The sequence below is a fragment of the Pseudophryne corroboree genome, chromosome 1, assembly GCF_028390025.1.
Source record: "Pseudophryne corroboree isolate aPseCor3 chromosome 1, aPseCor3.hap2, whole genome shotgun sequence".
Lineage (NCBI taxonomy): Eukaryota > Metazoa > Chordata > Amphibia > Anura > Myobatrachidae > Pseudophryne > Pseudophryne corroboree.
The window spans coordinates 234,686,922-234,699,492 of record NC_086444.1 but is presented as its reverse complement, the minus strand read 5'-3'; the positions used below and the strand labels follow the sequence as shown (position 1 = coordinate 234,699,492).

General features: G+C 47.4%; 1 protein-coding gene across 1 annotated transcript in view; it reads right to left on the bottom strand.

The window, feature by feature from the left end:
• YTHDC2 (YTH N6-methyladenosine RNA binding protein C2) overlaps positions 1-12,571 on the bottom strand; it is a 408,514-nt gene that overhangs the window by 381,882 nt on the left and 14,061 nt on the right. The window contains exon 2 of the mRNA XM_063964142.1: positions 7,591-7,758. Coding sequence (XP_063820212.1) covers positions 7,591-7,753 — 163 coding nt within the window. The 5' untranslated portion in view covers positions 7,754-7,758. The remainder of the gene's footprint in view (positions 1-7,590; positions 7,759-12,571) is intronic.

The following is a 12,571-nucleotide window of genomic DNA, read 5'->3' as shown; positions in this document are numbered from 1 at the left end:
ATCTTCGGCATTTGTGTATTGTACCTGACCTGAACTCCCTCCCTGTCCACTGCATGACCTGGGCAGGCTCCCAGGGGGGGGGGGAGATGGGGGTAGGGAGAGGCGGTGGAAAATACCGTGCTTTTGAAATACAAGTACTAGCATCCGAGCCCCCTAAGGCATAAACAAACACCAATGGGAAGGAAGTGCCAATCTTTTTTTTAATGTGTTCCTGTAACATTCACTTTATTATTATTTTTTTTCTTTGTTATACATTCAATGGAGGGGTGCACAAAGGTTTCACATAAATCAGAGTGGGCGGGGGATTTTCCTACATACAGTAGTATACTGTTGCACATGTCTTGTTACCTGATCGGAACTCCCTCCCTGTCTACTGCATGTACTTTGCAGGCTCCCAGGGGGGAAGGGGAAAGTGGGATGGGGGTAGGGCGAGGCAATGGAAAATACAGTGTTCAAAGAAAAGGCATAATCAAAACCATGGGGAACTTTGCGGTGTATCGTTATGTGCATAGACCTCGCTTATCCCTATCGCCCCTGTGTATTTTAGCTAGGGGATTCTGACGCTCCTTCAGCATTGCCCCATAGCCTGCAAAATCTGTGCTGTTACTTGCTCCATAGCCGAGTGCCTCCATGGAGCTAGGAGTCACAGGCAGTAGCCATTTCAATTGAGTCTGCCCTGCTATAGAATTTTGTGTGTACCGTATGGTGCATAGAACCTTGACAGTAGAAACTCTCCTGCAGCTTTGCCCTGCTTTATGTAAAACTTGTGTTTTGTCTGTTTGCTATGCGATCGAGCCAGGTGTAATGTAATGTGCATAGACCTCGCTTATCTTTATTGCCCCTGTGAATTTTGGCTAGGGGATTGTGATGCTCCTTCAGCATTGCCCCGTAGCCTGCAAAACTTATGCCATCTCTCACTCCATATCCGAGCGCTGCCTGCCATGTGGTGGGGGTTCAGGGGCGGCGGACATTTTGCCAGTGTGCTATGCGATGGAGTCCGGTGTACCGTATTGTGCATAGACCTCGCTTATTCCTATCGCCCCTTAGCTAGGGGATTGTGACGCTCCTTCAGCATTGCCCCATAGCCTGCAAAATCTGGACTGTTGCTTGCTCCATAGCCTAGGGCCTCCGTGGGGCAAGGAGTCATAGGTGGTAGCCGTTTCTATTGAGTCTGCCCTGCTACAGAATTGTATGTGTACTGTACGGTGTATAGAACCTTAACAGTAGAACCGCTCCTGCAGCTTTGCCCTGGTTTATGTGAATAAAAATAATAATAAAGTGTCTGGAAAAAACTAACATGCATTCGTACTTTAGGAATCGAACTCGGGACTCTGAGTATAGGAAGCGGAACACTTCACCACTTTGCCGCAGACAGATTAATAAATCCATTGGTTTTGATTATGCTGTAATGGCTACGGGATTAGGACGCTAACATACTGTACAAAATTCCTAATCTCAAGAGGCAATAATGAACTTCTAACACGTCCATTTGCGACAGTGTACACTACTGGTTTTATGTTGTTTTGTCTGCGGGACTTGGATGCTCACATATTCATAAAGTACTGTAGATGGATCATATACTGCATGCTGTTCTATTTGCGTCTGTACCATATATACTGTATAAAATAATGCAGCGTAATGAGTATTTACTGTATTAAATAATGCAGGGTAATGAGTATTTACTGTATGCAGCGTAATGAGACGCCTTAGTAAAGTAGTCCTTATTATATATTTCAGTATTGTATTTTACGGGAAACCACATGCATGCGCAGTGGTGATTGTAAAAAGCGACATCTGGTGGATGATCGCAGGTATTACACGTAAAGGTAACGCCAAACGCTCTGTCTGCCTCCATGCGATTAGGTACGCCTCTCTGTGACTAGGCGCGCCTCCCTACGCCCCGGTACGCTGCGTATGCTCGATCGGGACAAACGCCTCAGCCAGTCAAGATAAAGGTGGCTACATCTGTATAATTTTAAAATTTGTAAATAAATCCATTTTGATTATGTGAAACTGTATGTGTAAATGTGACAAATATCCAGCCATTTATCATATTTGTGGAGAACAAAGTACACAGTGCAACTGGAAAGTATTCACAGCGCTCCACTTTTTCCACATATTGTTATGTTATAGCCTTATAGCTAAATATAGTATTAATGGCACTATACCTGAAACTACTGAGGAGGAAATGGATCTAGGAGTCATTGGGGCAGATGTATTAACCTGGAGAAGGCATGTGCAAGGTGATAATGCACCAGCCAATCAGCTCCTAACTGTTAATTTACATATTGGAGCTGATTGGCTGGTGCATTAACAGTTAGGAGCTGAGTGGCTGGTGCATTATCACCTTGCACATGTTACTGGTTTATCACTTCCTTATGCCTTCTCCAGGTTAATACATCTGCCCCATTATTTCAGGTGCCTTAAAGCCAGGTAAGCAATGTAACAAAGCAATGAGGAAGACTAGTCAGATGCTTGGTTGCATTGGGAGAGGAATTAGCAGCAGAAAGAAGATATATTGTCACTGTATAGGTCATTGGTACGACCTCATCTAGAATACGGTGTTCAATTCTGTAGGCCATATCTTCAAAAGGATATTAATACATTAGAGACTGTTCAAAGAAGAGCAACTAAAATGGTGCATGGCCTACATCACAAAACATACCCAGAATGACTAAAAAATCTCAATATGTATAGTTTGGAGCAGAGAAGGGACATGACAGAAACTTTCAAATTTATCAAAGGTTTTAAAGTCCAGGAGAGGAACATTCTCCATATGAAGAGAAGCAATAGGACACGAGGACATGCACTGAGACTGGAGGGGGGGGGGGGTTCATGGGAAATTTGAGGAAAAATTACTTCATAGAAAGGGTAGTGGACAAGTGGAATAGCCTCCCATCAGAGGTGGTATAGGCTAAGACAAAAGAGCAATTTAAACATGTATGGGATAGACATAAGGATATCCTTACAAAAAAATAAGAATCAAATAGGGTTTGAGATTTAAAAAAAATGGTAAAAAAATAAATAAATAAAAAATAGGGCAGACTAGATGGGCCAAGTGGATCTTATCTGTCAGCAAATTCTATGTTTCTATGTTTATTCCAAAATAGACTAAACTCATTTTTTCCCTCAAAATTTTACAACCAATACCTCATAATGACAATGTGAAAAAAGTTTGAGATTTTTGCAAATTTATTAAAAATAAAAAAACTAAGAAATCACATGTACATAAGTATTCACAGCCTTTGCCATGAAGCTCAAAACTGAGCTCAGGTGCATCCTCTTTCCACTGATCATCCTTGAGATGTTCCTACAGCTTAACTGGAGTCCACCTGTGGTAAATTCAGTTGATTGGACATGATTTGGAAAGACATGTCTGAGCACAAACGAAGCATGAAGTCAAAAGGAATTGTCTGTAGACCTCCAAGAAAGGATGGTCTTGAGGCACAGATCTGGGGAAGGGTACAGAAAAATATCTGCTGCTTTGAAGGTCCCAATGAGCACAGTGGCCTCCATCATCCGTAAATGGAAGAAGTTCAGAACCACCAGGACTCTTCCTAGAGCTGGCCGGCCGTCTAAACTGAGCGATCGGGGGAGAAGGGGCCTAGGGGGTAATTCAGACTGGATCGCTGCAGCAGCAGCAATCGCAGTCTGAATTACATTGTGAAGTGCGCACACGCAGCAGCCGCAGTGAGCGTGCGCACCCCGGGAACCCAATGAGATGCTATCAGCATCGTCCTGGCTGCGATCGCCTCTGCCTGATTGAGGCAGAGGCGGTCGCGGGAGGGGGTGTGCCAACGGCGCTAGAATCCCGCTGGCGGGGCGCGGTCCGGAATACGGAGGCGTGTCCGGACCATTGGGGGGCGGGCCGCAGCAGCTGCGTGACGTCACACGCAGCTGCTGCGACCCGGAACACGGCGGGTAGCTCCCTGCCAGCGCACAGGAGCTGCGCAGGTAGGGAGCTACTCGCCAGGTACAAAAGCATCGCCGCCGTGCAATGCTTTTGTACCTGTGCGGGGGAATAGAGCCTGACATGTGGGGCGGACTAGCCCTGTGCTGGGCGTCCCCCCGCATGTCAGAGTAAATGATCATACAGTAGATGTGCTAAATTAGCACATCTACGATCAACTCTGAATTACCCCCCTAGTCAGGGAGGTGACCAAGAACTGTCAGAGCTATAGCACTCCTCTGCGGAGAGAGGAGAACCTTCCAGAAGGACAACCATCTTTGCAGCAATCCACCAATCAGGCCTGTATTGTAGAGTGGCCAGACGGAAGCCACTCCTCAGTAAATTGCACATGGAGCCCTTCTAGAGTTTTCCGAAATGCACCTGAAGGACTCTCAGACCATGAGAAACAAATTCTCTGGTCTGATGAGACAAAGATTGAACTCTGAATGCCAGGCATCATGTTTGGAGGAAACCAGGCTCCGCTCATCACCAGGCCAATACCATCCCTACAGTGAAGCATGGTGGTGGCAGCATCATGCTGTGGGGATGTTTTTCAGCGGCAGGAACTGGGAGACTAGTCAGGATAGAGGGAAAGATAAATGCAGCAATCCTGGATGAAAACCTGCTCCAGAGCACTCTTGACCTCAGACTGAGGCGACGGTTCATCTTTCAGCAGGACAACGACCCTAAGCACACAGGGCCTAATTCAGATCTGATCACTGGGCTGCGATTTTTGCTGTCTTGCGATCAGATAGTCGCCACCTACAGGGGGAGCGTAAATTCGCTGTGCAAGTGTGCGATCGCATGTGTAGCTGAGCTGCAAAAATTCACTTTGTGCAGTCTGTGCGCAACCCAGGACATACTCTTCCAGTGCGATAGAATCAGGCTGATCGGGCGGAGCTGATGTCAGACACCCTCCCTGAAAACGCTACGGCACACCTGCGTTTTCCTGAACACTCCAAGTAAACGGTCAGTTACCACCCACAAAAGGCTTCCTCCTGTCATTCAGCTTGTGAACGTCCATGCAAAGTTATTTTTCGTACCATCCCGTCACTGACCACAGATGCCCTTTGTTGCTGTCCGACGCACCTGCACATTACGGTGCATACGCATGCACAGTGTGGACCTAATCGCCCGCTGTGCGAAAACGCACAGCAGCAATCAGATCTGAATTACCCCCACAGCAAAGATATCAAAAGGAGTGGCTTCAGGACAACTATGTGAATGTCCTTGAGTGGCCCAGCCAGAGTCCAGATTCGAATCCGATTGAACATCTCTGGAGAGATCAGAAAATGGCTGTGCACCGACGCTTCCCATCCAACCTGATGTAGCTTGAGAGATGCTGCAAAGAGGAATGGGCGAAACTGCCTAAAGATAGGTGTGCCAAGCTTGTGGCATCATATTCAAAAAGACTTGAGGCTGTAATTGCTGCCAAAGGTGCATCAACAAAGTATTGAGCAAAGGCTGTGAATACTTATGTACATGTGATTTCTCAGTTTTTTATTTTTAGTAAATTTGCAAAAATCTAAAAAAAACTTTTTTCACGTTGTCATTATGGGGTAATGTGTGTAGAATTTTGAGGGGAAAAATTCATTTATTCCAGTTTGGAATAAGGCTGTAACATAACAAAATGTGGAAAAAGTGAAGCACTGTGAATACATTCCGGATGGAAAGCACCCCCTTCCCCCCCTCTGTCTGCTGTTTGTCTGTGACCCCTCCCCCTTTCTAGCACCTGATATATAATTATCTCCAGGAATAATTGAGCAACTGCCACTGTTTGTCTGTATGTGTGAGAAAGGCAATGAATGGGAGCAGTATTTGGAAGGCATACTGTTCCTTGAAGTGCTAATGGGAGATCCTGGGGGTGGCTCCCGGGTAAGTTAGCTCTCTATCTCAATGTGTTTTAGTAATAGCCTTTATCATGAGGCCTTACTGTAGACCAATCACATGGCCCCGTGTGTGCACTGCTAGTATGTAGTTGTAGGACTGCCGATATCAGAGAAGCCGTGAAGTGGCTCAGCAGCCAAACATGTCTTTGCAAACATATAGGTTCAGCCAGATAGGTTCAGGTATGGTTACAGGTAATTTTTAGTGTGCTGGGGGGATACCAGGGGGGGGGAAAAGCACCCCCCCCTCTCTGTCTGCTACTTTCCGGGTGCACTGTAGCTATATTCTTACTAATAGGAATACCGACCGTGGCATCCCGATGGTTAGAAACCTGACAGGGGAAGTTACGTATACTTACCTTCCCCCACCCCGGCACCCTAGCCCTAAGCCTCCCTATCTGTAGCCTAAACCTAAGCCCCCACCCCCCCTTGCAGCCTAAACCTATCCTCCCGAAGCGCTGCCTAGCCCTAACCCTCCCCTGGGGGGTGCCTAAACCTAACCCCCCCTCCCCACAGCCTAAACCTAACCCCACACCCACGGGGGGACATAGCATAACCATAACCCTCCCCCTGCAGCCTAAACCTAAGCCCCTGTTGATACTAGACCATATCAACATAAAGGGAGGGGAATTCAATTGTTTTACGTTTCGCATTCATTAAATGGGTGCCCGACGGAGCAATTCAATTGTTCTGATTGGGCACAACTGCCTCAGGCACACACATTTCTGCTCACAGCCTCCTGTGGTGCTGAGCAGAAATGGGCAAAAGTCTGTAATTTGGGTGCCCAAAGTGCTGTTTGGAAGCGCTAAACGGGACTTTATATGGGTTTAGCCGCTTTAATGAATACCCCTTTGGAATGTGGTGGAACAAGAGATTTGAATTATGAATATGCAGCCCACAAACCTACAGCAACTGTAAGACCTATTTCCAATATCTTGTTGAGTACATGCCATGAAGGCTTCATGCTATTCTTGAGGAAGAAGGGGGTTTTACCTGGTACTAGAAAGTGGCTACTGAGTGTATTGTATAACTACATTCTACAAATGCTGGTAAAAATGTAAGTTGTACAAGAGTCCATAGAGGCTGTCAGAGAATGTGAGGGTCTGACAAAATGTCTTGGAGAGACAAATCTGCTCTGCAGACCACAAGTGAGGGTCATTCCGAGTTGATCGCACCAAGCAACTTTTTGCTGCTGGTGTGATCAACTAATCTCCACCTATGGGGGAGTGTATTTTAGCATAGCAGGGCTGCGATCGCTTGTGCAGCCCTGCTATGCTAAAAGTTTCACTCAAAACAAGACCAGTCCTCGACATACTTAACCTGTGCGATGGATACATCGATGACGGGGCCGGCTTTGACGTCAGACATCTGCCCTCCGTTCGCCTGGACACACTTGCGTTTTACTTACCACTCCCCGAAAACGGCCGCCAACGGACAGGTGACGCCCCGGAACGCCTTCCTTCTGTCAATCTTCTTGCGGTTGCCGCTGCGACTGCTTTCTTCGTAACCAGCGTCGTTGCCCGGCGACCCGTCGCCGGGCAACGACGCGCGTGCGCAGTGCGCATATCGCACATGCCAGACCCATTCGCAGCGAAGAACCGCTGCGTGCGAACGGGACGAAATGACCCCCAAGATCAACGCCCCCGGCATAAAACACAAAGAACAATTCACAACAGGATTCATTTTATGGAATGGATTTTACTAATACAAATGAATGGAAGCAGACTGTAGAAGAGAAATAAAACACAAGCCTACCTTTTTGGTCACTAAAACGAAATCTATCCAGCGCAATATTGACTGCTATTTTTACTTCTTCGTCAATACGAATGTCTTTGAATCCCTTTGCTCTCCCAGACTTTGAGGAACCCGGCTGTTGTACTGGGTTAGGATTTGGTGACATGCTGGTAGATCGCAACATTTTTACTGCACAAATAAAAATGTAAAAAAAGTGAAAAATAAGATTTTACTTACCGATAAATCTATTTCTCGTAGTCCGTAGTGGATGCTGGGACTCCGTAAGGACCATGGGGAATAGCGGCTCCGCAGGAGACAGGGCACAAAATAAAAGCTTAAGGATCAGGTGGTGTGCACTGGCTCCTCCCCCTATGACCCTCCTCCAAGCCTCAGTTAGGATACTGTGCCCGGACGAGCGTACATAATAAGGAAGGATATTGAATCCGGGTAAGACTCATACCAGCCACACCAATCACACCGTACAACTTGTGATCTGAACCCAGTTAACAGTATGATAAACGCAAGGGAGCCTCTGAAAAGATGGCTCACAACAATAATAACCCGAATTTTTGTAACAATAACTATATACAAGTATTGCAGACAATCCGCACTAGGGATGGGCGCCCAGCATCCACTACGGACTACGAGAAATAGATTTATCGGTAAGTAAAATCTTATTTTCTCTGACGTCCTAGTGGATGCTGGGACTCCGTAAGGACCATGGGGATTATACCAAAGCTCCCAAACGGGCGGGAGAGTGCGGATGACTCTGCAGCACCGAATGAGAGAACTCCAGGTCCTCCTCAGCCAGGGTATCAAATTTGTAGAATTTAGCAAACGTGTTTGCCCCTGACCAAGTAGCTGCTCGGCAAAGTTGTAAAGCCGAGACCCCTCGGGCAGCCGCCCAAGATGAGCCCACTTTCCTTGTGGAATGGGCTTTTATTGATTTTGGCTGTGGCAGGCCTGCCACAGAATGTGCAAGCTGAATTGTACTACAAATCCAACGAGCAATCGTCTGCTTAGAAGCAGGGGCACCCAGCTTGTTGGGTGCATACAGGATAAACAGCGAGTCAGATTTTCTGACTCCAGCCGTCCTGGAAACATATATTTTTAAGGCCCTGACAACGTCAAGCAACTTAGAGTCCTCTAAGTCCCTGGTAGCCGCAGGTACCACAATAGGTTGGTTCATGTGAAATGCAGAAACCACCTTAGGTAGAAATTGAGGACGAGTCCTCAATTCCGCCCTGTCAGAATGAAAAATTAAGTAAGGGCTTTTATATGATAAAGCCGCCAATTCTGACACACGCCTGGCTGAAGCCAAGGCTAACAGCATCGACACCTTCCATGTGAGATATTTCAAGTCCACAGTGGAAAGTGGTTCAAACCAATGTGACTTTAGAAAACTCAACACCACATTGAGATCCCAAGGTGCCACTGGAGGCACAAAAGGAGGCTGTATGTGCAGCACCCCTTTTACAAATGTCTGAACTTCAGGTACTGAAGCCAGTTCTTTCTGGAAGAAAATCGACAGGGCCGAAATTTGAACCTTAATGGACCCTAATTTTAGGCCCATAGACAGTCCTGTTTGCAGGAAATGAAGGAAACGACCCAGTTGAAATTCCTCTGTAGGGGCCCTCTTGGCCTCACACCACGCAACATATTTACGCCAAATGCGGTGATAATGTTTTGCGGTTACGTCCTTCCTGGCTTTGACCAGAGTAGGAATGACTTCTTCTGGAATGCCTTTTTCCCTCAGGATCCGGCGTTCAACCGCCATGCCGTCAAACGCAGCCGCGGTAAGTCTTGGAACAGACAAGGCCCCTGCAGTAGCAGGTCCTTTCTTAGAGGTAGAGGCCACGGTTCGTCCGTGAGCATCTCTTGAAGTTCCGGGTACCAAGTCCTTCTTGGCCAATCCGGGACCACGAGTATAGTTCTTATTCCTCTCCTTCTTATGATTCTCAGTACTTTTGGTATGAGAGGCAGAGGAGGGAACACATACACTGACTGGTACACCCACGGCGTTACCAGAGCGTCCACTGCTATTGCCTGAGGGTCCCTTGACCTGGCGCAATATCTGTCCAGTTTTTTGTTTAGACGTGACGCCATCATGTCCACCTTTGGTTTTTCCCAACGGTTTACAATCAGGTGGAAGACTTCTGGGTGAAGTCCCCACTCTCCCGGGTGAAGGTCGTGTCTGCTGAGGAAGTCTGCTTCCCAGTTGTCCACTCCCGGAATGAAAACTGCTGACAGTGCTATCACATGATTTTCCGCCCAGCGAAGAATCCTTGCAGCTTCTGCCATTGCCCTCCTGCTTCTCGTGCCGCCCTGTCTGTTTACGTGGGCGACTGACGTGATGTTGTCCGATTGGATCAACACCGCCTGACCCTGAAGCAGAGGTTTTGCTTGACTTAGGGCATTGTAAATGGCCCTTAGTTCCAGAATGTTTATATTTAGAGATGTTTCCATGCTTGACCACAGGCCCTGGAAATTCCTTCCCTGTGTGACTGCTCCCCAGCCTCTCAGGCTGGCATCCGTGGTTACCACGATCCAATCCTGAATGCCAAATCTGCGGCCCTCTAGTAGATGAGCACTCTGCAGCCACCACAGGAGAGACACCCTTGTCCTTGGTGACAGGGTTATCCGCTGATGCATCTGCAGATGCGATCCGGACCATTTGTCCAGTAGATCCCACTGAAATGTTCTTGCATGGAATCTTCCGAATGGAATCGCTTCGTAAGAAGCCACCATTTTTCCCAGGACCCTCATGCACTGATGTACTGAGACCTGGCCTGGTTTTAGGAGGTTCCTGACTAGCTCGGATAACTCCCTGGCCTTCTCCTCCGGGAGAAACACCTTCTTCTGGACTGTGTCCAGAATCATTCCTAGGAACAGTAGACGTGTCGTTGGAATCAGCTGCGATTTTGGAATATTTAGAATCCACCCGTGCTGACGTAACACTACCTGAGATAGTGCTACTCCGACTTCTAACTGTTCCCTGGATCTTGCCCTTATCAGGAGATCGTCCAAGTAAGGGATAATTAAAATGCCTTTTCTTCGTAGAAGAATCATCATTTCGGCCATTACCTTGGTAAAGACCCGAGGTGCCGTGGACAATCCAAACGGCAGCGTCTGAAACTGATAATGACAGTTTTGTACTACAAACCTGAGGTACCCTTGGTGAGAAGGGTATATTGGGACGTGGAGATAAGCATCTTTGATGTCCAGAGACACCATATAGTCCCCTTCTTCCAGGTTTGCTATCACTGCTCTGAGTGACTCCATCTTGAATTTGAACCTTTTTATGTAAGTGTTCAAGGATTTCAGATTTAAAATTGGTCTCACCGAGCCGTCCGGCTTCGGTACCACAAACAGCGTGGAATAATACCCCTTTCCTTGTTGCAGGAGGGGTACCTTGATTATCACCTGCTGGGAATACAGCTTGTGAATGGCTTCCAAAACTGCCTCCCTGTCGGAGGGAGACTTTGGTAAAGCAGACTTCAGGAACCGACGAGGGGGAAACGCCTCGAATTCCAGTTTGTACCCCTGCGATACTACCTGTAGAATCCAGGGATCCACTTGCGAGTGAGCCCACTGCGCGTTGAAATTCTTGAGACGGGCCCCCACCATATCTGAGTCTGCTTGTAAAGCCCCAGCGTCATGCTGAAGACTTGGCAGAAGCAGGGGAGGGCTTCTGCTCCTGGGAAGCGGCTGCATGGTGCAGTCTTTTTCCTCTTCCTCTGCCCCGGGGCAGAAAGGAGTGGCCTTTTGCTCGCTTGTACTTATGGGAACGAAAGGACTGAGTTTGAAAAGACGGTGTCTTTTTCTGCTGATGTGGAGTGACCTGGGGTAAAAAGGTGGATTTTCCAGCCGTTGCCGTGGCCACCGGGTCCGATAGACCAGCCCCAAATAACTCCTCCCCTTTATACGGCAATACTTCCATGTGCCGTTTGGAATCCGCATCCCCTGACCACTGTCGCGTCCATAACGCTCTTCTGGCAGAGATGGACATAGCACTTACTCTTGATGCCAGGGTGCAAATATCCCTCTGTGCATCACGCATATATAGTAATGCATCCTTTAAATGTTCTATAGTTAACAAAATATTGTCCCTATCCAGGGTATCAATATTCTCAGTCAGGGAATCCGACCATGCGACTCCAGCACTGCACATCCAGGCTGAGGCGATTGCTGGTCGCAGTATAACACCAGTATGTGTGTATATACTTTTTAGGATATTTTCCAGCCTTCTATCAGCTGGTTCTTTGAGGGTGGCCGTATCAGGAGACGGTAAAAGCTACTTGTTTAGATAAACGCGTGAGCGCCTTATCTACCCTAGGGGGTGTTTCCCAACGCGCCCTAACCTCTGGCGGAAAAGGATATAATGCTAATAATTTTTTAGAAATTAGCTGTTTTTTATCGGGGGAAACCCACGCTTTTTCACACACCTCATTTATTTCCTCTGACTCAGGAAAAAATATTGGTAGTTTTTTCTCACCCCACATAATACCCTTCTTTGTGGTACTTGTAGTGTCAGAAAGGTTCAATGCCTCTTTCATTGCCGTGATCATGTAACGTGTGGCCCTACTGGACATTACGTTTGTCTCGTCTCCGTCGACACTAGACTCAGTATCTGTGTCAGGGTCTGTGTCGACCCACTGAGGTAACGGGCGTTTTAGCGCCCCTGACGGTGTCTGAGACGCCTGGACAGGCACTAATTGATTTGCCGGCTGTCTCATGTCGTCAACAGTTTTTTGCAAATTGCTGACATTATCACTTAATTGTTTAAATACAATCATCCAGTCAGGTGTCGACTCCCTAGGGGGTGACATCACCAACACAGGCAACTGCTCCGCCTCCACATCATTTTCCTCCTCATACATGTCGACACACGCGTACCGACACACAGCACACACACCGGGAATGCTCTGATAGAGGACAGGACCCCACTTAGCCCTTTGGAGAGACAGAGGGAGAGTCTGCCAGCACACACCCAGCGCTATAT